General features: G+C 47.2%; 1 protein-coding gene across 9 annotated transcripts in view; it reads left to right on the forward strand.

Moving 5' to 3' along the window:
- The window catches only part of LOC135911706 (uncharacterized), a 288,230-nt gene that overhangs the window by 57,964 nt on the left and 204,805 nt on the right, over positions 1 to 25,461 (forward strand). For 5 of the 9 annotated variants that reach the window (XR_011514481.1, XR_011514486.1, XR_011514482.1 and 2 more), the window contains exon 4: positions 23,866 to 23,992. The exons of the other annotated variants lie outside the window; for them this stretch is intronic. Coding sequence is in view for 2 of the 5 variants with exons in the window: in XM_070538434.1 (XP_070394535.1) it covers positions 23,866 to 23,992 (127 nt within the window). In the remaining 3 variants the exon portion in view is untranslated. The remainder of the gene's footprint in view (positions 1 to 23,865; positions 23,993 to 25,461) is intronic. 9 annotated transcript variants of the gene reach the window in all.

The raw sequence follows: 25,461 nt of genomic DNA on the forward strand, positions 1-25,461 counted from the left end.
CCATCGAGATTACTTATATTATCCTGCTTATCTTTCAGTGCATACATCTTTATTTGTTCTATGCCAAGTTTCCTTCTCACTGATTTCAGGCTGCCTCCATTTTTTACAGCTTCTTCAGTCTTTCTCAGGTTATAAATTCTAATATCACTTATTTTCGCTTTGTTGATCAGTTTTGACACTTCCGCGCATTCTATCTGATCTCTTGACTTGGACACTTTCATTTTTTGTCATTTCTGTATTAGGTCCTTTGTTACTTGGAAGAGCATGGCTACTTGTTGCCTTCGTGCCTTGCCTCCCACTTCAATTGCTGCCTCTGAAGTCAGCCTCATTACGGTCTCAGTCATTACCTCTATGTCATCATCATCATCTCTCTGTTCTAAGGCTGCATATTTGTTTGCAAGTACCAGCCTAAATCTGTCTGCTCTTACGCTTACTGCCTCTAAGCTGACCTGTTTTTTTTTTCTTGAGCAATTTTACTCGTTCTCTGCTCAAATTCAGATGAATCCTAGCCCTCACTAACCTATGATCACCGCATTTTTCCCTAACTATCACTTCTACATCCTGCACTATGCTGGGATTGGCAAAAAGTATGAAATCAGTTTCATTTCTTGTTTCACCATTAGCGCATTTCCAGGTCCATTTTCTATTGTTACGTGTCCTGAAAAAGGAGTTCATTATTCTCAGCTTATTCCTTTCTGCGAATTCTACCAGCATCTTTCCTCTAGCGTTTCTAGAATGGACACAGCAGTTGCCAATTGCCTGTTGACCCGCCTGCTCTTTCCCCCCTTTTGCATTGAAGTCGCGCAGTACTACTGTATATCAAGTTCGCACCTTTCTCATTGCTAATTCAGCCTCTTCATAAAACTGAAATACTTCCTCATCGTCCTGACTGTATGTTGGATCGCTGGCTTGTACTACCTCTAATCTATACCTCTTACTAAGTTTGATTACGACTACTGCTACCCTTTCGATAATGCTGCAGAATTAGACAATGTCACCCGCTATCTCCTTACGGATAATGAATCCTACCCCGTATTGCTTCTTATAAGGGAGACCTCTATAGCAGAGGACGTGGCCGTTATTTAGCTATGTGTAATCCTCACCTGTTCTTCTAATCTCACTTAGGCAGATAATATCCCAAACAATGACTGATAATTCCTCAAAGAGTCCTGCTAAGCTAGCCTCACTCGATGTTAAACGTTGCAAGGGTCAGTTTGTATTGGCGGCCCGTGCTGATCCAGAGGTTCTTAGCACCCTCTGCTGCGTTAGAGGACTGACCGCCGCCTTGGTCAGGTGTTTCGCAGCTGCTGAGGCCTGAGGTGCATTGGGTAATTGAGTGAGCCATGTGGGAGGGGGTGGCCGAATACTGCACCTGGGAGACCAATTACTGTTCTGGTGAGGGAGTGTGTTGTTCAAGCTTAGTGGGCCTTCCTAATTTGGTTCTACCTGGATTAGTATAGCCCCACTCGCTCTCAGCGTCTCTCGCCGGTGTCAGGCGTCAGTCAAAGCCTGCAGATGTGCACTGGAGCATGTAAAAAAAAAAACTGGGGTGGGGGGGTTGAACTTCCTGACTACCGCAATCGAGCATTCGGTATAGCTCAGTAAGATAATCCCGCATGAAGCAAGGCTACCTTGTCGCCGATAAGTATGGCCGAGAGGGCCCTACATGCCTAATGAATCCGCTACTTTTTCCGCTTGTCAATTCTCAGTGGCCCTAACCTCTTGTTTCCCGAATCTCACGCATGCACGCGCGCCTAGGTGCACGATATATTTTCGCTGAATTTGAGCAGCGCTTAACACTTGTGCGTAAAAATAAAAAAGGGAAAAGTTTTCAGCGCTTACCAAGAGGCGTATGATCCGCTCGTCGCTTCTGCTTGCCCCTTGGCGTCCGAAAAAATGGCTGGGGCTTACCTAAGGTTAAGCCTGGATATCTCGAAGCGAAAAGGTTCGGTGATGCTTATGGCTTAGCTTATGGTCATGCTTTATGATTTAGCGTATGGTTATGCTTACGGTTTAGGTGATGGTTACGCTTTATCATTTAGCCTACGGATATGCTTACGGTTTAACTTATGGATATGCTTATGGTTTCAGTTATGGATATATGCTTACGGTTTAGCTTATAGATATGCTTATGGTTTAAGTTATGGAAATGCTTAAGGTTTAGCTTATGGTTGTGCTTTGGTTACCTTATGGTTGTGCTATACGTGTGCCTTGTGTAGTTATGCAAATTGCTTATAAATGATATTGACACGTGTACGTATCTCTATCGGGCGACCAGGTTTCGCCGCCGAACAAATGTTATCGCACAGCGCGGGACGCGCCTGCATGTATCCGAAGTTTCTGGGAAGTTATCGATGCTTCTATCCGCTGTCTGTTGTCGCCGAACCTTGTATTATCTGATTTCATCGCGTGACGCGAATGGTGTAGAACTTTGTGGAAGGTACGCGGGTCCGAACGATTAGACTGGAACATTCGACGACTGCTGTATAAAAGCCGACGCGCTTGACCCGCAGATCAGATTTTCGACGATCGCCGACTGTGTTCGGCGCTATCGTTGCGCTTTAAGTGTAGCCTGTTTTGTGGTCACAGGTTCGCCCAATAAAAGCTAGTTTTGTCTTTCACATTACTACTACTGTGTTCATTGACATCACGACCACGTGACAATATATGCCATAAGTTGTGCAGGACTATTAAACTTCTTTACTCATCATTCTTATGCTATGTTCACACTACGGTCGTAACGCGCGTAACAGCTCTTTTGGCGTATCGAACGTAACGGCTGTAAAAAACGTTACGGCAGTTAAGCCGGCACCTTTGTTCACATTTACTGCTGCTTAAATTACGGCTTTTACAACAGGCCAATCAAATTTGGAGCTGCAGAATCGACGTCACCAGCGGTCCAATATGGCTCCTGCCAACATGCGAGCGCTGGCCGAGATAGAAGAAATTCACGCTCAAAACAAACTTATAGTCATGTATTCAATCGCCCAAAGACGACGAAGGCGACGCAGAAGAGTTTGGGTGCGGCAAGTATTTCTCGACAGGGCCGTGGACGGCGATTTTCACAACCTTTTCGCCAAGCTCCGAGTTGGTGACGCTGCGATGTTTTATAACATCATGCGCATGTCGCCCCAGCAGTTCCGCTTCCTTGAAAACCTAACGAGACCACTCATCGAAGTTCGGAGCACGCATCTGCGGCCATCGATTTCCTCGGCGGATAAACCAGATGAACTGAAAACAGTCTCGCAAGGCGCACTGCAAAAATGTTCACGAACACAGCCAATCGTGCGCACGGAATGGCGGAATGGCACTTCCCACGCCCGGAGCTGTCTGCAGATGGGAGGACGGAAGTGTCGTCACCGGTTGTTGAAAGCCGAAAGCTTGTCGGTCATTGGCTGTGTCGCAACGGTCGTAACATAACAGTCGTAAATGTTGCCGACCCTTTAACACTCTCACCCACGATTTTTGCGGGAATTGCGCACGTTGGTACCTTTACTGCCTTTACGTTCGCAGTCTGAACTAGACGCATACGCTTGTTGCGCTTCCGCTTACGTATGTTACGAAATATCGGCGCCTTACGAACGTAGTCTGAACATAGCATTAGGCACATTCTCTTGCGATTTCTGTACAGCCATAAAGACAGCTCCCTGTATCGGTAGTATCACTCTCTTCTCCTTCCATGTTGAATGTGCACGCCTAGTCTGTGGCAAGCGGTTACATAGTCGGCCTCCGCGATAAACACGCGCTTGCGCCGAACGTCAAACGATGACGCATAGCGTGCGGCAGTGGCCACCTGCTCCGACTCCGAACACGCTTACGGAGCCAATTCCGACTTACGCGGGCTGGCGCAAAGCGCGGTGTTGACAAGCGTAGTGAAGCTTTTCGCTTTAAAACTAGCGCTTCCACGTAGCTATTCAGGATGGTCACTCACGCCGCCAGGCTCAACAACGCTCTGAGCGTCGCACAAAGCAAGCGACCTTGACAGCTCCCAGTGGTGTCTTCAGCCTTTCTACAGCTATGGAGAGCGGTTATACTAGAGCTAATGAAGAGGAGGAAATGAGGGGTTGGGAAGTAACTGAACCCATCGTTTTTCTGGGAACGCTGCGGGCTTAAGCGCTTGGGAGTTGGGAATTGTATGCCTCATTTAACCTACAGTGGTGCGTTCTTCGATTAGTCAGACATGGTTTGAGCATCTCACATCCCACAGAAATTGAAGGCTCTGCTGCCGCCGCGGTCCCGATACAATTCTCGAGAAAACAAACGAAAATCAGCAAGAAAGAATAACGGCAGATGTAGACGAAAGGAATGGACGCATAAACGATCCTTCTGACATGCTGAAAATCTGTGTGTTAACTTTACAGCTAGGTATTGTTACTACTTGCTTTCCCTTATTCTTTGCATGAATACTGTAAACAAAAACCTTCCCGTCATTTTTCTCAGCACTACTGTGCGAAAATTTCGCATCTTCAAAGAAAGCCCATTCTGGCAGCACGCCTCGTAAGTTGCTGTTGATTTCTTGAACATTTGTAGTGTTATCGAGCGTGTAGCGCCGACATCTATTCGCGTATTATATTCCCCGAATACGTTTCTAATATCTTTACAAGCTAGCTTCTATGTACTGTAGGCTTATGAAGAGGGAATCGCGGCATGTGCAGATGTTCGGAATTTGTCTGCGTTATATTTTCTTGTGTTGTCACGAGCAAGCATATGTGCTGCATGTGAAAGCAAGCTTGTGTTGTCATGAGAAAGCAACGGAACCCGTCGTTTTTAAGGGAACGCTGCGGGCTTCAGCGCTAGGAAGTTGGGAATTGTATGTCGTATTTACCCTCCGTGGTGCATTCTTCGATCACTTGGACATGGTTTGAGCATTTCGCGCTTGTAAGAAATTGACTGCTCTGCGGCCGCCGCGGTCGTAATACAATTCTCAGGAATACAAACAAAAATCAGCAAGAAAGAATGACTGCAGCTGTAGACTAAATGAATGGACGCATACATTTTAATTATTTATTTAATTCGTTTATTTAATTAATTTATTTATTAAGGAGCACAGCGCCAAGGCGTTACAGTGGGGGACGGGGGAGGTACAAGAAGTAGTACATACGACACCTCTCCTCCTACACAGTGTTATCAGTGATAACAAAAAAAGATAAAAATGAAAAAAAGACAAAAGAGGCAAAGCCCTTACCAATACACATCTACAATCTACAACATCATAAAGAAAGCATCATTTGATTCAACCCTCACAACATCACTCGGCAGTCTATTCTATTCCCTAGTGCTTTTAGGAAAGAAAGACATTCTAATCAATTCAGTTTTTGTCACAAATTCACGGACCTTAAAAGCATGGTCAACACGATTGGACCTATAAAAAGGCTCTTGCACAAACTTCTCGCGATCAACCCGAACAGCTGAATAATAAAAAGCATGAAAAAACTTCAGCCTCAACTTCTTACGGCGCGTGTCTAGTAATTCCCAGTTGAGTGCTTCCTCCGTACGCGATGCACTGTATTCAGCCCCGCGTATGCCAGATACGGAACGAGCGGCAATGTTCTGCACCCGCTGCAGCTTATCTTTATTTCTACGAGTATGCGGGTCCCAAACCATACACACGTATTCCAGAATCGACCTCACATAAGTCTTGTACAAAACGTCCCGATATGAATGTGGAAAAATGTTTGCATTTCGGCGAAGAAATTTTAAGGTATTGCATGCTTTAGTAGCGACATATTCGACGTGAAGGTGCCAATTCAATGTAGGAGTAAAATGAACACCTAAATATTTAAATTCGAATACCTGCTCATGTCCTATTCGAATACCTTGACCTGTTCCGAATACCTGCCGCTGCCAGGTAGTGCTCAAATTTAGCCAACTGCGTAGTACAACATAGGCCCCTGCGAAAACCATGCTGACGAGGATTAAACAATGAATGTGCGTCCATGTGTGTTACTATACTAGTATAGAAAATATGTTCAAGTGTTGTGCACGCAACAAAAGTTAGTGATACTGGCCTATAATATGAGACGGTGTCACGAGGAACAGATTTGTGAATGGGCACTATGCTCGCAATTTTCCAGTCATCTGGAAGGCAGGATTCGTCAAGCAATTTTTTGAAGTTAATCTTCAAGTAAGGTGCCACCGACTGAGCACAAAATTTATAAAACTTGTTTGGCAAGTCATAAGGACACCCAACCTTAGCAATCCTCATATTCTGCTACAGAGACTCTATACCAATAGTGCTAATAACATCATCATCCGTAACACTCAACACCGGCTAGAAATTCAAGGTACTCGTATCATCAAGCCTTTGTTACAATGCACAGCTGAAAACAGAGCTGAAATACGTATTAAAGAACTCAGCTTTTCCTACGTCATCATCAGCAAAGCAGTTACCAGACACAGGAGGTGGTATAGCCAGTGTCTCTTCCATTTCTCTTTGCATGTTTTCAGAATTCCTTTGGATTATCCTTTAATTTCGACTCCATCGAAATTCCAAATGAATGCTTTGCAGCTACCACTGCAACTTTCATTTTTTCGGTTATTTCATGTAACTTCAAGCCATGCTCATGTGTCGTCTTTCCTTTATATTTGCTGTAAGCTAGTTACCTTTTGCGTGTTAGGCTGCGTAACTACCGAGTAAGCTAAGGTTTACTTTTACTTCTTTTCGTTAATGTCCATGCCGGAACAAAAGCGCTGCCTCAGTTCAAACATCTTGTCCTTAAATATAAGCCATAATTCAACTACTCCAGTGTAGTCGGCATATGTTTCAAATACCGTCCGATACTCATTCAACGCTTTATTTTCCTCGCTTACATTTGTTTTTCATAGTTGCATACTCGTCTGCTTGCTGTTCAAATGCCTCTTAAATGTTCAACATTCATTACACAGAGCACCGCATTATGATCGCTTATTCCAGGTAACACTTGAGTGGAGCAGACGAATTCATGTTTATTTGTGAATAACAAATCTAAGATACAATTCCCACGTGTCGGTTCCAAAACAGTTTGAAGTAACACAAAAAATTAAAACAAGGTAATCAGTTCTTGACTGGACCGACCCGAAAAAGAGTGGAAGTGAGGTCGATGACTCCATTCAATAATAGGCGGATTGAAATTACCTCCAACTACCATGAAGCCTGATTGAGCTGCGTCAACTGTCACCGCCAGCTGCATAAGCACATCGGCATGTGAATCAGGCGGACGGTAGAATTAACACACAGTTAGGACTTTGCTGTTATTAAGCGTCAATCTGCATCGTACAGCCTCACATTCATCGGCGCCAGCATTTATCTGGGAAGAAGAAATTCTAGAATGCACAAGAATAAATACACCTCCACCGTGCAAGTCTCTGTCCGTTCTATAACACTTAAATCGATCTGAGATTGCTTCATCATCAGCAACTTAATTTGCTATCCACGATTCAGTACCGAGAATAATGGACGCGTTCACCATGTGAACTAGAGATGCAAATTCATCAACCTTATTCTTAATGCTTCGGCAGTTAATTACAAGAAAGGAAATAAGCGTTGCATTATGTCGACACCGTCACCCGACCGGTTCTACTACCTTTGTAGTATCTGTTTTGTCTCCTACTACCGGTAGCACTTCATTTTTATTATCATCAAACAAGTACTTCTGACCATATATAATTAGAGTGTAGTACTTAAGACTGATCTTGTCGCCACTTTGTTCTCGCGATTTCGCGAACTGCCATAGATATTTCCTCTTTCTACGTACATCCTCAGAAAAGTCCTGTGAAATACTGACATTGCTTCCTTTTAATTTATAAGCGCTTGTTAAAACGTTTTGCTTTTCAACGTAGGACGCGAAAATCACTATTAAAAAACGATTGCTACCGGACTTTAATTTGCCCAGCCTGTGAGTATTTGTGATTAACACTGATTGGATACCTAATTTTATTTACACACGTCAATTACACATTCTCCAGAGTCCTCACTTGACTCGCTGCGTTTTGTATCCTCTACACCGAAAAAACAGCAAATTGCAACGCCTCCTCTGGCTCTCCAGATGGTCTACTTTCGCCATAACTGAACCCATCATCCGCTGATGTTCTGCAGATTGTTTCGTAAATTGTTTAACTGCGCAGTTAATTTGGCCAATACTAGGGATTCTGGATTCTATAGACGCTATACGGGTGCTGACATCATGCATGGCGCGTTTACTTTCAACTTGGGTTCCATTGCACGTAACTTGGCCTTAAAGGGCAGCTGAACACTTTAAAAAAAAAAAATGAACTGTCAGTTCATTGTCAGTGAATTATTCCATTTTTGACCCCCTGAGTACGAAAATCATTGTTTAACGAGCCAGAAATTACTGCTACTCGCTTTATTTAGCAAAAACAAGCCGCAGCGTCTGTGGGAGACGCCATGCGTCTCTTGACGGGCTCTGATGGCGAAGACGATCGTGACGTCATCTTAGGTATCGGCGGGGTGCGTCATTCGAATAGAGCGCTCACGTGACCCCTGTATTGACGTCATCCTCGCGTCCCGTCTTTTGGCGCGTGAGGGTTGTGTGAGGCTTCACCGAAAATTTAAACGGCGATTGCAGCACTGCAACGTGTACAATAGAGGAAATAACTTCAGGAGTTGAATTATACTGTGGCAGCCTTCGAAACGGTGCAGCGGTGGCATAGAGGTAGAACCCCCGTTTCGCGTGCAAGAGGTCCGTGGTTCGAATCCCGGTGCCGGCAATTTTCCACCGGATTAAAAAAAATCCGCGTGTTGGTAAAATTGCACAAACAGGCCTGGAGTGTGGCCTGATCCCGGTGACCAGAACCGGTAACGCACTTCCTCACCAGAGCAGGATTGGCCACCCTGGTGCAGTACTTGGCCACAACCTCCTATATGAACGGGTTGCAGCGGTGGCGTAGAGGTAGAACACCCGCCTCGCGTGCAGGAGGTCCGTGGTTCGAATCCCGGTGCCGCAATTTTACACCGGATTAAAAAAAAATCCGCGTGTTGATAAATTGCATAAACAGGCCTGGAGTGTGGCCTGATCCCGGTGACCAGAACCGGTAACGCACTCCCTCACCAGAGCAGGATTGGCCACCCTGGTGCAGTACTTGGCCACAACTTCCTATATGAACAACACAATCAAACCCCGGCCTTCAGTCCCCAGCAGCTGCGAAGCAACTGACCACGGCGGTGGTCAGACCTGCGACGCTGCAGAGGGTGCTAAGAATCACTGGCTCTGGACAGGCCGCCATTGGAATATGAACCTGGCAACGTTTAACGCTAGAACGTTATCTAGTGAGGCGAGTCTAGCAGTGCTATTGGAGGAATTAGAGGGCAGTAAATGGGATATAATAGGGCTCAGCGAAGTTAGGAGGCCAAAAGAAGCATATACAGTACTAAAAAGCGGGCACGTGCTGTGCTACCGGGGCTTAGAAGAGAGGCGAGAATTAGGAGTCGGATTCCCGATTTATCAGGATATAGCTGGTAACATACAAGAATTCTATAGCATTAACGACAGGGTGGCAGGTCTTGTTGTGAAACTTACTTAACATGAGTTACAAATTGAAGGTCGTACAGGTCTACGCCCCTACATCCAGTCATGATGACCAGGAAGTCGAAAGCTTCTATGAAGACGTGGAATCGGCGATGGGTAGAGTGAAAACTAAATACACTATACTAATGGGTGACTTTAATGCCAAGGTAGGCAAAAAGCAGGCTGGAGACAAGGCAGTGGGGGAATATGGCATAGGCACTAGGAATATCAGGGGGGAGTTATTGGTAGAGTTTGCGGAACAGAATAATATGAGGATAATGAATACCTTCTTCCGCAAACGGGATAGCCGAAAGTGGACGTGGAGGGACCCGAACGGCGAGACTAGAAATGAAATAGACTTCATACTCTGCGCTAACCCTGGCATCATAAAAGATGTGGACGTGCTCGGCAAGGTGCGCTGCAGTGACCACAGGATGGTAAGAACTCGAATTAGCCTAGACCTGAGAAGGGAACGGAAGAAACTGGTACATAAGAAGCCGATCAATGAGTTCGCGGTAAGAGGGAAAATAGAGCAATTCCAGATCAAGCTACAGAACAGGTATTGGGCTTTAACTCAGGAAGAGGACCTTAGTGTTGAAGGAATGAACGACAATCTTGTGGACATCATTAAGGAGTGTGCAATGGAAGTCGGTGGTAACTCTGTTAGGCAGGATACCAGTAAACTATCGCAGGAGACGAAAGATCTGATCAAGAAACGCCAATGTATGAAAGCCTCTAACCCTACAGCTAGAATAGAACTGGCAGAACTTTCGAAGTTAATCAACAAGCGTAAGACAGCTGACATAAGGAAGTATAATATGGATAGAATTGAACATGCTCTCAGGAACGGAGGAAGCCTAAAAACAGTGAAGAAGAAACTAGGAATTGGCAAGAATCAGATGTATGCGTTAAGAGGCAAAGCCGGCAATATCATTACTAATATGGATGAGATAGTACAAGTGGCTGAGGAGTTCTATAGAGATTTGTACAGTACCAGTGCCACCCACGACGATAATGGAAGAGAAAATAGTCTAGAGGAATTCGAAATCCCACAGGTAACGCCGGAAGAACTAAAGAAAGCCTTGGGAGATGTGCAAAGGGGGAAGGCAGCTGGGGGGATCAGGTAACAGCAGATTTGTTGAAGGATGGTGGGCAGATTGTTCTAGAGAAACTGGCCACCCTGTATACGCAATGCCTCATAACGTCGAGCGTACCGGAATCTTGGAAAAATGCTAACATAATCCTAATCCATAAGAAAGGGGACGCCAAAGACTTGAAAAATTATAGACCCATCAGCTTACTGTCCGTTGCCTACAAACTATTTACTAAGGTAATCGCAAATAGAATCAGGAACACCTTAGACTTCTGTCAAGCAAAGGACCAGGCAGGATTCCGTAAAGGCTACTCAACAATAGATCATATTCACACTATCAATCAGGTGATAGAGAAATGTGCGGAATATAACCAACCCTTATATATAGCTTTCATTTATTACGAGAAAGCATTTGATTCTGTCGAAACCTCAGCAGTCATGGAGGCATTACGGAATCAGGGTGTAGACGAGCCATATGTAAAAATACTGAAAATATCTATAGCGGCTCCACAGCCACCATAGTCCTCCATAAAGAAAGCAACAAAATCCCAATAAAGAAAGGCGTCAGGCAGGGAGATACGATCTCTCCAATGCTATTCACAGCGTGTTTACAGGAGGTATTCAGAGACCTGGATTGGGAAGAAATGGGGATAAAAGTTAATGGAGAATACCTTAGTAACTTGCGATTCGCTGATGATATTGCCTTGCTTAGTAACTCAGGAGACCAACTGCAATGCATGCTCACTGACCTGGAGAGGCAAAGCAGAAGAGTGGGTCTAAAAATTAATCTGCAGAAAACTAAAGTAATGTTTAACAGTCTCGGAAGAGAACAGCAGTTTACAATAGGAAGCGAGGCACTGGAAGTCGTAAGGGAATACATCTACTTAGGGCAGGTAGTGGCTGCGGATCCGGATCATGAGACAGAAATAATCAGAAGAATAAGAATGGGCTGTGGTGCGTTTGGCAGGCATTCTCAGATCATGAACAGCAGGTTGCCATTATCCCTCAAGAGAAAAGTGTATAATAGCTGAGTCTTACCAGTACTCACCTACGGGGCAGAAACCTGGAGGCTTACGAAAAGGGTTCTACTCAACTCGAGGACGACGGAACGAGCTATGGAAAGAAGAATGATAGGTGTAACATTAAGGGATAAGAGCAGATTGGGTGAGGGAACAAACGCGAGGTAATGACATCTTAGTTGAAATCAAGAAAAAGAAATGGGCATGGGCAGGACATGTAATGAGGAGGGAAGATAACCGATGGTCATTAAGGGTTACGGACTGGATTCCAAGGGAAGGGAAGCGTAGCAGGGGACGGCAGAAAGTTAGGTGGGCGGATGAGATTAAGAAGTTTGCAGGGACGGCATGGCCACAATTAGTACATGACCGGGGTTGTTGGAGAAATATGGGAGAGGCGTTTGCCCTGCAGTGGGCGTAACCAGGCTGATGATGATGATGATGAGCCTTTGAAACCACGGTAACTCTTCCAGTTCTAAAACCTCGTCAGCTTCCCTTTAATGCTATCTTGACCATCTGGGAGCCTCTGCAGAGAGAGAGAGAGAGAGAAACTTTTATTTATAAACGATTTACGTGCAGTGGTCGGAGACCCTTTAGTCCAAGGCCCCGCTGGCCTCGGCCGCCCGCTTGACCTGTGTTATGAAGGACTGTTGTCCCGCCAGGTCTGAGCTGGTTAGCTGTGCCTCCCATTGCTCCATTGTGTGGCGTGTTTCATCAAACGGGTGTGATTCAGAATCCCAAGTAATGTGTTGTAGTGTTGGTATGCCTCCGCACCACGGGCAGTCGGGCCTGTAGCGAGTGGGGAACATGGCATTCTGTAATTTAAGGTGGGGGAATACCCCAGTCTGAATTTTGCGCCAGCTGGCGGCTTCCTCTCCACTGAGTTGTGGATGAGGGGGAGGGTACTTTTTTCTAGTTGCACGCTGATGAGCGAGAATCTCCCGGGCATTCGTTGGATTGGGGTCATTACAGTGGCTACCTGGGACCGTCCCAGTCGAGTCGGCCCGGTTAATAATACCTCGGGCTAGCGAATCGGCCAGTTCGTTCCCCTCAAGGCCTGTATGACCTGGACACCATAGGATCCGGTGATGATGGGCGAATTTCGTCGGTATTATTGAGTGACATGTTTTGGTCACGTGGCCCTTGAGAAAAAGGCGACATGCTTCTTGTGAATCTGTTATTATGGTGACGCTCTTTTGCGTGCGTTCCGCGTGAGCGAGGGCCATTGCCACGGCGAAAGTTTCGGCAGCAGCGGGAGTACCTGCCCTAACGGAAGCCGTAAATTGTTGCCGTGCTTTCGTGTCGATGATTGCCACTGCGTACCTCCTGATGTTCATTTGGGCATCACTGGCGTTCGAGTGCACGTTCGAATACGCGGCTGCGTCTGTGTATATTGTGTTGTACGTGGGATTATTTTCATACATTGTTCTAATATGTTGTACACGTGCTTTTCGCCTTGCTTTATTGTATTCAGGGTGCATGTTTTTGGGTATGGGTGCCACTGTTATTCGAGCTCGTGTTGAGGGTGGTAGTGGTAATAACTGTTCGCTGATAAATTGTGGGTGTGGGGAAATACGTACCCTTGTCAGTAGGGCCCGTCCTGCGTGAGTGTAGCTCAAGCGTTCCCTCTGGGAGATTAGTGTGGCTTGTTTTAGTTCTTCGAATGTGTTGTGTACTCCTAAGGCTAGCAGGCGATCTGTGGGCGTCCCCTTGGGTAGTCCGAGGGCCGCTTTATATGCTGATCTTATTATGATGTCGACCTGCCTTTCCTCCTCGCGACTAAGGAAGTGGTAGGGCAGGCCGTACGTGACTCGGCTTATTACTAGTGCTTGGACGAGCCTCAGCGTGTCGTGTTCTTGCATGCCCACTTTCCTATAAGTTACACGACGGATCATTTGCGCAATGTTATTTGCGGTGGTTTTCAATGTTTTGATGGTGTGGGATGCGTTTCCGCTGCTTTGGAGCCAGAAACCCATAATACGCATTGCCTTAACTTCTTGGACCGTGTGTCCTTCCACAACGATGTTGACAGGCCCGTTGGATATGTAGCCCCTCGAGTGTACCCGAATGACCTGCGATTTTTCGGGGGCACATTTGAGGCCACTACTCCTCGAGAATTTGTCTACTTCCTCGGCTGCTTGCTGTAGCACTTGTTCTTTGTGTCCCAGAGAGCCCCTTGCTGCCCATAGCGTTATGTCGTCTGCGTACAGTGTGTAACCCAAATCGGGGATTTGGTCCAGCTGTCGCGCCAGGCGACACATCGCCATATTGAACAGCAAAGGTGAGATTATTGCCCCTTGGGGTGTTCCTCTACTGGGCATATTGAACTTTTGGGAAGTGATTTGACCGATTCCTATCGTGGCGGTGCGGTTGGCGAGAAAAGCCCGCACGTAGTTGTACGTTCGTTCTCCACATCCCGTCAATTCGAGTTCCTCCAATATTGTTTTGTGCGAAACGTTATCAAATGCGCCCTTGAGGTCTAGTGCGAGCACTAGTCTTTCCTCTCCGCGGGCGATGTTAGCTATAACTTCTTCTCTGATCAGTAAGAATGCGTCTTGACAGGATAGCCCCGTACGGAACCCTATCATGGTGTTTGGAAACCATCTTATTTCTTCGAGGTACCGCTGCAGTCTTGTTTGTACTACTCGTTCGTACAGTTTACCCAGGCAGGACGTGAGAGAAATGGGCCTCAGAGCGCCTATTGAGGGGGTCTTTTTAGGTTTGGGGATCATGATAATTTTAGCGTGTTTCCATTCCGGGGGCAATTGGCCTTTGAGCCAGCTCTCGCCGTTGAATACTTCTGTGATTTTAGTCAGGACTCCAGCGTCCAGGTTCCGAAGCATCGCGTTCGTGATGGCATCAGGGCCAGGAGCCGAGTTTTTGGCGGCTGCTTGAGCTGCCTCAAAGACTTCTGCATATGTGAAAGGTTCATCTAATTTGGAATTCGCCTTTCCAAGGTATGGTCGCGTCTCGTTTTGGGGCGTCTGTGTTTAATGGTGGTCCTATGTATCGTTCTTTCAGTTTCTCTAGTAGTTCCGCGTCTGTGCCTGGAAAACTGTCCGATATGATTTGGAGTCGTTTGTTGTTTTCCGTGCGTGTGCTATCCGGGTCAAGCATTCCACGAAGGATGCGCCACGTGCCAGCCGTTCCTAAGGTCCCCGAGAGGGACCCGCAGAACGTAGCCCACTCGTTTTTCGCTAATTCGTCAGCGTGTCGTTGCGCCTCCTCCGCCAGAAGTGTTATGCGGGCACGTAGCTGTTTGTTAAGGCGTTGCTTTTTCCAACGCTTAACTAATCTGTGTCTTTCGTCCCACAAGTTTACTAGGTGGGAATCGACCACGGGGGCGTCCGACGTACGCTCGATGGTTTTGGTAGTGTCCTTGTGTGTTGACTGGATGAGTTTTGTCCATTCTTGTATGTTGTCGGGAGTCGTTGCTGTGTCCAGGTTCCGTTGGAGCTCCCTGTATTTTGACCAGTCGGTTAATTTCGTTGTGCCAATTGTTCTACGTAATTTGGGGGTCGAGAGTGAAATACGAATCAGATCATGATCACTTCCCAAGTTTTCGTTTAGCGATGCCCACTCTGCGTCTTTGATGTTTAGCGTGTACGCGCGATCGGGTGCTGTGTCCCTGCTCACGCTGTTACCTGTGCGTGTGGGCGTGCCTATGTGGTTTGCTGTCTGCATGCCGAGGTTCTCAACCGATTGCTCAAGTAGGGCTCCTTTAGGGGATGTGGACGCGTAGCCCCACATTGTATGTGGCGCGTTGAAATCGCCTAATATCACCGTCCTGTCTTTGGTTCCCGCTATGGTCTTAGTGTCCGATAAAATTTGGGGTAGGTCCAGACCTTTGCTTTTAGGAGGGCTGTAAATGTTTGTTATGATGCTGTGTGCTTTGCCTCTTTTCCGCGGTAGCACGCTGATAGTTACGGAGTTTGTTTCCCCGGTACGTTGGGGGAGGAATATCATTTGTGCCGTGATTGTCTTGCTCACCAACGTGGCAACTTTAGGATTTTGGGGGTCGCTCAGAACATAATAGCCCTGTAGTCGTGCCGGTTTGGGCCCAACCTCCTGAAGGCATATTATGTCCGGAGCTACCTGAGAGCTTTTAATAAATTGCTGGAGGGCTGCCGCCTTTCTAGCGAAGGATCGGCAGTTCCATTGCCAGATCTCTAATCGTTCCGGGTTGTTTGGTTTTGTTTTATCTTTAAGTGTAGTAGCCATGGTTCCCACTCGTTATTTATGCTTTTGACATCTCGGTGTCCGAGCCGTCCGTATCAATTATGCGGTGGGCCGTCTTGGTCTTCGCCGATCCGGCGCCGACTGCTATGGCGCGTTTCTTAGTGGTTGTGGTTTTGGCTGCGGTCTTTAGCTGCTCCGTCACTTGTTGTTTGTGCTTCTCGAATTCTACCAGCATTTGTGATTGGAAATCGAGGAGTTTCTGATTCACAAGGGTTATCATCTCGTGCATTAGTGATTTAGAGGTTTCTGCCAATAATAGTTGGATTTGGGCCATTGCGGGTGGCGCTTCGGCATTCGGTGTTTGTGGTGCTGGTGATTTTGGTTCACTACGTGCGAGAGTGTTCGTATATGAGGTGATTTGCGTCGGTTCTGTGGCCGATTGTCTACGATCTGATTCAAGCTGTTGTATTTTTCGTGTGAGGCGTTCCTCTAACTCCTTAATTTTCTCGTCGGATCGCTGTCGTTTGCGTTCCTCGTCTCGAAGTTGTGCGCGTAGCTGAGCGTTTTCCTGTTTAAGTATTTTATAACCGGGATCTCGCTGTGTGTTTGGTGTATGTTGCGGAGCATTGGGAGATACAACCGTGGCCCAGCTCACCTGAGGCTTTTGTGACTGCTGGTGCTGCGGGGGCACTGGCGCTTGTGCGGCCCTGGTCAGCTCCCTGGATGGGCTCCTACTTCTTTTGCCGTTAGGAGATGTGGATTTGTGGCGATGGCTCTCTTCCTCGTTCTCTGAGCTGAACCATCGCAGTTTCTTCTGGCCCACTCGCTCTCGTGAGCGGGACTGACGATTGGTGTTCTTGAAACGAATGTTCTTTAGTTTCTGTGGACACTGGTTGCTGCCAGTCTCGTGGCCTGCCGCCCCGCACACGGCGCATTTGAGCACACACTCGTGTCCAAGGGCGGGGGGATCCTTCAGGCCGCATTTTTTGCAGATGTTGATCGGGTGGGGGCACACATCCGGTCGGTGTCCCGCTTGGAAACATTCCGTGCATATTTGAACAGTGGGCTTGTATGGATGGAGTCGCATCTCTCCTCCCATGTAATAAATACATTTGGGAAGGGAGCCACCGGTGAACGTGATGAGCGCCGTGGATGACTTGCCTAGCATCCGAGCTCGTTCGATTTGAACTCCGTGTGACCGTACTCGCATGTTGGCTAGTAAATGTTCCATGGGTGTGTCCGCTGGAATGCCATGAACCACACCTCGATAGCAGTTGTCGGGGTCAGCAACGTATGTGTTGAATTGGTGCACGCGTCCGCTCAATTCGAGTAGCGTGATGCGGCGGAGTACGTTGGCCACTTCCGTGCTGCTCACCGATAGAATTATAATGTTCGATCCGGGGCGAGTGCGGAGGATGAAATCCATTCCTGTGATTCTCTCTCGCTTCACGGGTCCATCTTGAGTTCGACAGAGATGGTCTTGGATTGGTTGGCTTGCCTTGAGAATGGCACTCGCCAAGGTTGGTATTAGTATGTCTTTGATAGTTAATCCCTTTGTGGGACGCATGATGATTTTTACATCATCCTTTGGCAGTGCTGGCAGAGGTTACGAGAAAGCATTTGATTCTGTCGAAACCTCAGCAGTCATGGAGGCATTACGGAATCAGGGTGTAGACGAGCCATATGTAAAAATACTGAAAATATCTATAGCGGCTCCACAGCCACCATAGTCCTCCATAAAGAAAGCAACAAAATCCCAATAAAGAAAGGCGTCAGGCAGGGAGATACGATCTCTCCAATGCTATTCACAGCGTGTTTACAGGAGGTATTCAGAGACCTGGATTGGGAAGAAATGGGGATAAAAGTTAATGGAGAATACCTTAGTAACTTGCGATTCGCTGATGATATTGCCTTGCTTAGTAACTCAGGAGACCAACTGCAATGCATGCTCACTGACCTGGAGAGGCAAAGCAGAAGAGTGGGTCTAAAAATTAATCTGCAGAAAACTAAAGTAATGTTTAACAGTCTCGGAAGAGAACAGCAGTTTACAATAGGAAGCGAGGCACTGGAAGTCGTAAGGGAATACATCTACTTAGGGCAGGTAGTGGCTGCGGATCCGGATCATGAGACAGAAATAATCAGAAGAATAAGAATGGGCTGTGGTGCGTTTGGCAGGCATTCTCAGATCATGAACAGCAGGTTGCCATTATCCCTCAAGAGAAAAGTGTATAATAGCTGAGTCTTACCAGTACTCACCTACGGGGCAGAAACCTGGAGGCTTACGAAAAGGGTTCTACTCAACTCGAGGACGACGGAACGAGCTATGGAAAGAAGAATGATAGGTGTAACATTAAGGGATAAGAGCAGATTGGGTGAGGGAACAAACGCGAGGTAATGACATCTTAGTTGAAATCAAGAAAAAGAAATGGGCATGGGCAGGACATGTAATGAGGAGGGAAGATAACCGATGGTCATTAAGGGTTACGGACTGGATTCCAAGGGAAGGGAAGCGTAGCAGGGGACGGCAGAAAGTTAGGTGGGCGGATGAGATTAAGAAGTTTGCAGGGACGGCATGGCCACAATTAGTACATCACCGGGGTTGTTGGAGAAATATGGGAGAGGCGTTTGCCCTGCAGTGGGCGTAACCAGGCTGATGATGATGATGATGAGCCTTTGAAACCACGGTAACTCTTCCAGTTCTAAAACCTCGTCAGCTTCCCTTTAATGCTATCTTGACCATCTGGGAGCCTCTGCAGAGTTTCGGCAGTTGTCGGGCCAGGGTTAAGCTCAACGTCACCGCTTAAAAGTAGCAGCAACAGATAAAAGGAAATACGACGCAACAATCGAAAGCGATGACGCATATAATCTTTCAATTGCGAGTGCGTTTTCAGGCAAGCAAATAACATTTGGGGTGTAACGGGAAAAACAAAATGCGTGCGAAAGTAATGCATGTGCGGATTACTCACCTGCAAGAGCATCAAGAAAAATTGGAGGACGCTTAAGCTTCGCCTTCAAGAGTGGAACGCGACAGCGTTCCTATCGAACCGCCAAGGGGTGTAAGACAAAGCGCTACGGCGCAGGGATCACTTACGAGGCGCCCCGCATCGGACTTTGCGCCCACCTATCACACGGAGAGCGTCGAGCAACGCAGCGTTCGGCGCGGCAACGAAACGTGCGCCTGAGCAAACGGAACGAACCAAAGAACTCTGTGTCTCGGAGGGGGAAACGATCTACGCCAGCCAAACGTCGTGATCGGCACGGGCAGAGAGATAGACAGATAGTAATCTAAAGAAAGGAACGGCGCTTGATTCTGCAACCCGCGTGGGAGCACGGCGAAGCGTCGTCAGGGGAGAGGGAGTCGGGGCCGCAACGCGCCTGGCACCGGTCCGCGCACAGCAAGGCCCAATGTGCGCATGGCGCGCCACCTGTCGGGGCAGCGCCGTACATTGAGAGGAGGGGGTCTTCTGTGTTTGCCGCAAGATGGCTCTGCTTGTGCGGTAAGCGCAGAAGAAATGTAGCGGAAACGTACTTCGCTACTCGTGTAAATGCGACTTCTGTAAGTTACATGCTCATAATTACCGATATACACCGCAGTATAACTTTCTACGGCACGTTTTTAAGGCAACACCGCGTTTACTAGAAGCGCGTTTGTACCGCTTTCAAGCATCGAACTCGTGGCTGAGTGGTAGCGTCTCCGTCTCACACTCCGGAGACCCTGGTTCGATTCCCACCCAGCCCATCTTGGAAGTTGCTTTTTATTTATGAAGTGCCTGCCGTGATTTATCGCTCACGGTCAACGCCGCGGACGCCGACGCCGACACCCGACACCGACGCCGACGACACCGGCTTTTCTGCGACACGAGCTCCTTAAAGCTATCGCGTTAAAAACATGAGCGGAACCGCTTCTGCCATGCTGGTTCCACGCCCCTCTGAATGGCTGCCAGATCCCGGTATTTGTAGACTGACGATAAGGCAATCACTGCACCAGTTGTTCCTTGAACGGCTGAAGTCAGCGGCTATGCTTGTCGATTCGTCGTCATGAGCAGCAGACGAAGTTCCATTCACTGATCCGTGACGTACAGGCTCGTGTGCGTCCGACGAGGCAGCGCATCGAAGCGAAGCAGCGCAGGCGCACACGGACCTCAGGGAGGCGCTTCGTGTCCTCTGCTACAGCGCTGGAGCGCGCCGCTCTGACTTTGCTGTAAACTACACTTCGCTAGACCCAGGCGACTGAGCGACCGAGGCGGCTTTGCGGGAAGGCGCACTTCACTAACTGGAGCATTTTCCAGCTGGTTCGGTCTACAGATCGTGAACAGGCTGCTAAGTCAATATACATTACCAGAAACAAGCTTGTCACCACATAAATCACTTAGCATGGTTTTAGCCTGTACATGAAAAGGCGTCGCCCAAAGACTGCTTCAGAGCTGAGATGCCATGTGCCTGCAAAAGCAGCAAGAACGATCGTTCTGACAAGTTGAAAATCAGTGTGTAAACTTTACAGCTACGTGCTGTTGCTACTTGCTTTGCCTTATTCTTTACGTGAATGCTGTAAACAAAAGCCTTCCTGTCATCTTTCTCGGTAGCTTTTGTGCGGAAATTTCGCATCTTTAAAGAAAGCCCGTTCTGGCAGCGTGCCTCGTAATTTGCTATTGATAAGACCTTGAACATTTCTAGTTTTATTGAGTGTGTAGTGCCGACATCTATTCGCACATTAGGTGCCCCGATTACGTTTCTAAGATCTGTAAAAGCTAGCTTCTATGTATTGTAGGCTTATGAATAGGGAATCGCGGCATGTGCAGATGCTCGGAATTTGTCTGCATCTTATTTTCTAGTGTTGTCATGAGAAAGCATGTACAAGGTATGCAGGTAGTGTATTTGCGAAGCCCTTTCCGTAGAGATTTCGTGTTGCACGATATAATGTCAATTCTCGGTGGGCCTAACCTCTCGTTTTGCGAATCTCACGCATGTACGCGGTCTTGAGCGCGCGAAGGTACACTATATATTTTCGCTGAATTTGAACAGCACTTAACACTTGCGCGCAAAAATAAAAAGAGAAAAGTTTTCAGCGCTTATCGAGATGCCCCGAGTCGCGTATGATCCGCTCGTCGCATCTGCTTGTCCCTTGGCGTCCGAAAACTAGCGCTCCCGGGTAGCTAATCAGGATAGTCAATCGCGCCGCCGTCTCAATACCGCTCTGAGCGTCGCACAAAGCAAGCGACCTTGACAGCTCCCAGTGGTGTCTTCATCCTTTCTACAGCTTTGGACAGCGGTTATACTAGAGCTAATGAGGAGGAGGAAATGAGGGAGGGGGAAGTAACTGAACCTGTCATTTTTCTGGGTACGCTGCGCGCTTAAGCGCTAGGGAGTTGGGAATTGTATGCCTCGTTTAACCTAGAGTGGTGCGTTCTTCGATCAGTCAGACATGGTTTGAGCATTACGTGCTTGTAAGGAATTGACGGCTCTGCTGCCGCCGCACTCGCAATACAATTCTCGGGAAATGTATTAGTCGATAAAATTTGCAGCTCCACGTCACGTTTTGTCATCTTGATGAAAACGCAAAATTGCATTTTGTAAAGCTTCTGTTTCCCGGCACAAATTTCAAGGCACGTGCGCTCTCCACAGGCAATGAGGGAGTCAACATGGCGGATAATGGCGACCGTGCAGCCGGCATGCATGTCGACAATAGCTCCCCTAGTCTACCTCCTGTCTTCCCCTTTTCTGCATTTATTCAATCAGCCTGGAAGCGCCGACTGTGAAGAAACGCTGAGTCCACCATGACGCCGCATTTAAAAGGAAAGTTATGAGCGTGGAGACGGACGGATATCGGGCCGCATCACGGGCGTTCGAAGTTACCAAGCTTGCGTGTGAGACTGGCGCAAACAGAAGGAGAATATTTTCGCCAACAAAGCACCAAGGAAGGGTTTCAGTGGACCGAAATAGAAGAACTCCTTGCGGAATATGTGCAAGAACATCGAGCGGCACAGCGGCCTGTGACGACCGATCTGCTCAAAGTACGGGCGATGCAGTTAGCCTTACAGAAAGCTAGGGCTCAACCGGAGTGACTTCAAAGCGAGCAGGTGCTGTCAAATTTTATGAAGAGAAAAGACTTTTCTCTTCGAAGACGAAAAAGGATATGCCAATAATTGCCAGAAGAATATGAAATTTCACACTTTTCTGTGGTACGTTTTGAAGTTGCGCCATAGAAACGGTCACAACTGTTGAAAAAAAGGTTGCGAAGCAAGTGCGCATTTTGCCTTCCGGCCACGAAAAAACTAGAATCACCGCAATGCTTTGTTGCACTGTGGATGGGCACGAGCAGCCCCCGTACCTCCAGACGGAAGACTCTCCCGGAAGGAATCATGTTTTCGAGTGGCGCGATTTGTGCGTGCAAATAAAAAAGGTTGGATGAGCACGGACTTGGTCGCTGACTGGATTGATAACGTTTGGCGGAAGAGACCTGGCGGAAGTTTGGGTCTGCCTGGGATGCTTGTGCTCGACGCGTTCAGGTGCCACCTTGATAAGCGTATCAAGGACAAGCTGGCTGCATGCAACACCGAACTTGTCGCGATACCCGGTGGCATGACATCGCGGCTCCAGCCACTCGATGTTGGTTTGAACAAGCCAGTGAAAGATAGAATTCGGGCGCTCTACACCGAATGGCTTGTCAGCGGGTGCCACGAATTCACGCTCGCCAATAAAATAAAACGTGCCTCGCTGCAGGACTTTACTGTATGGGCGAAAGATGCATGGTGCACGATCCCATCTGCCATGGACGGCACCGTGGATGAAATGCTTTGGTCTGTTAATATCGATGAGAAGTTGTCTGATGGCGACGACGAGCGATATCTATTGCCCCACGCAACTCGTACCGGCGCACTAAGAATCTTAGTTGCAAGGTACGTTGTGTTAAGGTTAGTTGCAAGGTACGTTGTGTTTTTATTCGTACCAACTTTAGTGCATTTGGAATAAAACTGTTTTTTTTTAAATGAGAGAAAATAGTATTTCGATATGAAAGCACGACGTGCGCGCTATTGCACTTCCTTTTTTTTCTTTTTTTTTGGGGGGGGGGTCACAGAAAACGGGTGTGAGTTACAATGGAGGGCGCATTAGAATCGAGTAAATGCGGTACTTCGTGGCAGCCAGGTAGAGCATGCTACGTAGCACGATGCTGCTAAATCGGAGGCGCAGCAGCAGCAGCATTACATAAATATCGTGCATAGACCGGCCGTGCAAAGATGAAGTGATTTTACAGTCTTTATCAGATCGCAGACGCATATGTTTCATTTATTTCATGGAATCTTAACAATTAACTTACTGCTGAGAATGTTTTACTGCAATTTTGTGTTGCCAAGGGAGATTTTTCACCATTTTCGCTACGAGATTGTAAATTTCCTGCCACATACAGTGCATTAATGCTTTGCTCACAGAAGCCTCTTTTACAGATTGGATGCGTTTTCTTACTACGCATATTCAAAGGCATTTCAGAGCCTCTTTAAGCAGTCAGAAACGTTTAAGATTTAAAAATTTATTTGACGTAGATGGACGATCATGTATTGTGCTACTTGGCTTTTATTCACTGAGCCACTTCCTGGCCATGTGTGCATGGTTTCAGTTGCACATGTGACCATCATCTGCCAACTCTTACTTATTGCATTCAAATACTAGATTTGCAGGGCACCTTAAAAGCTGTCCGCATGAACTTGTAGTAGCTGGTCTAATCAAACGAAACCTAGGCACATGTGTAAAATAGGAATGCAAATTTCCATAGCAATGAAAGTATTGTCAGCAAACACTTTGGGCCCTTGATATGCTGGTTGCGTTCACTGGAATACCTGAAATGTAAATAACGTAGGAATGGCTCTCTGGTAATTAGAACTCATTGAATAGCGACGTCAATGCATGTGTTTACTTCTCTAAGACCAAGTGTGTGAACGCCGTTTTTGTCACGTACCATCTTTCTTGAAAAAGTGTATTAAGAATGAGCCATGTACGCTAAGTTTCACTAAAACTGGCGTTTGCTTATGGCATGGGGACATTGGACAGCAAAAATAAAATGTCATCCTTTCCTTTACAGTTCGAAATGTCCGTAAACCAGGGAGAGATGTCCGTGAGATTTGCAGACCGCATCAGAACAAGAGATGCACTCAGAAACTCTCAGCCTATTTCAGCTAATACAACTAATGTGACCTTGGAAAACACCAGTAAGACATTTACCCATTCTTCAAGTTGTGTGATGCTGGTGATGTGTGATGCTTGTGTGATGTGGTGGCACGGAATGTGGACAAAGTAAAGTGTCAGAAGTGCTACACAATGTAACCAATGAAATTAAAGGCACAAAATATATTTTTTTCTTATTGGTTTTTGCAAACGTGTGATGTAATGACACCATTGTTAAAGTGAAAACCTATATATAGTAAGAGCGGTATTTTACGACCACGAAAAGGAGAAAAAAGTGTTATCTGCAGATATTGTCTCACGAACGCTCACAGCACGTAGACGATTGTTCTTTATTAAAGCCACTGTGCCTGCTCTTTCACCCTCACTTTTCAGAGACAGTATGCTGTTAGGTTACACAAAAAGAATGGTTCGTGCACATTTGCTGAGGTGGCCTCTAATAGAGTGTGTAGTGACTATTGAAGGAGAGGAAGAGAGAAGTGCAGTGCCGTAACTGTCTCTCAGAGGAGGACACCTCAACAGCGCTGCACAGGGAAAGGAGAGTGGGGAGAAAAAGATCAGGGAGAGAAGGAAAAGAAGGCGGGAGAAAATAACGAGAAGGTTGAAGAAGCAATGCAGGGCTTACAGCTGCGCTCTCGGCTGCGTGTCACAACAAAAGTCAAATAGGGCAGGAAGCAATTTCTTGACGATGGAAAGGTGGGCTGCCGGAAAGAGAAGTGCTCCCTCAGAGTCACAGGGCAGTCCCACTCGACGGTATGACGCAAAGAGCGCAGTGCGCTCAACATCGAAGGCTGGGCAGCGGAGCAGAAGGTGCTCAAGCGTCTCCTCCTCGCCGCAATCCAAGCACACGGGGCTGCCTCTTCCGTGCAGTCTGTTCATTACAGAGTTTTAGTATTGGGGACGCAAGGCGTTGAAGCCCCAAGCGCTTGGGTGCGTTTGCGTACGCAAGCAGAAACGTGTTATAGGTTAGCGGCCCCAAACGCAAACCGCAATGAGGTCCCATGCGCTCGCAGCACCACCGTCTGATCGTTGCTGCGTTATCTTGTTATAAAATATGAAATGAAGCATATGAAGTAAAGTACATTAAACTCTTTTTATTAGAAGCAGTTAATAGGGAGGTTTACAGAGTCTGGTAATCGGGTAAACGCAGGCTGGGGCGTTCCGTGAGGTTCCTACAAAGTCCACGGGCGCTAAAATGAACTAGAGCGGCCTGCATGGTGCTGCCACCTGGTGGCGCAAAGCTCAAACAGACAAAAACAGCTAATATTGCAGTAACCAAGTGTATTTTGCTTTGCTGCGGGTATAAATTTTTGGCAGCAACACAATTAGGCCAGTGCCGATAATTTACACCGGCAGCGAAGTAGAATAGACTTGGTTACAGCAATATTAGCTGCTTTTGTCGATTTGAGCTTTGCACCGCCAGGTGGATGCACCAAGCAGGACGCTCCCGTTTATGGCTCCGCCCCAACACCCCAACTGTGTTTATCCGAATACC

This window comes from Dermacentor albipictus, chromosome 5 (genome assembly GCF_038994185.2).
Source record: "Dermacentor albipictus isolate Rhodes 1998 colony chromosome 5, USDA_Dalb.pri_finalv2, whole genome shotgun sequence".
Taxonomy (NCBI): Eukaryota; Metazoa; Arthropoda; class Arachnida; order Ixodida; family Ixodidae; genus Dermacentor; species Dermacentor albipictus.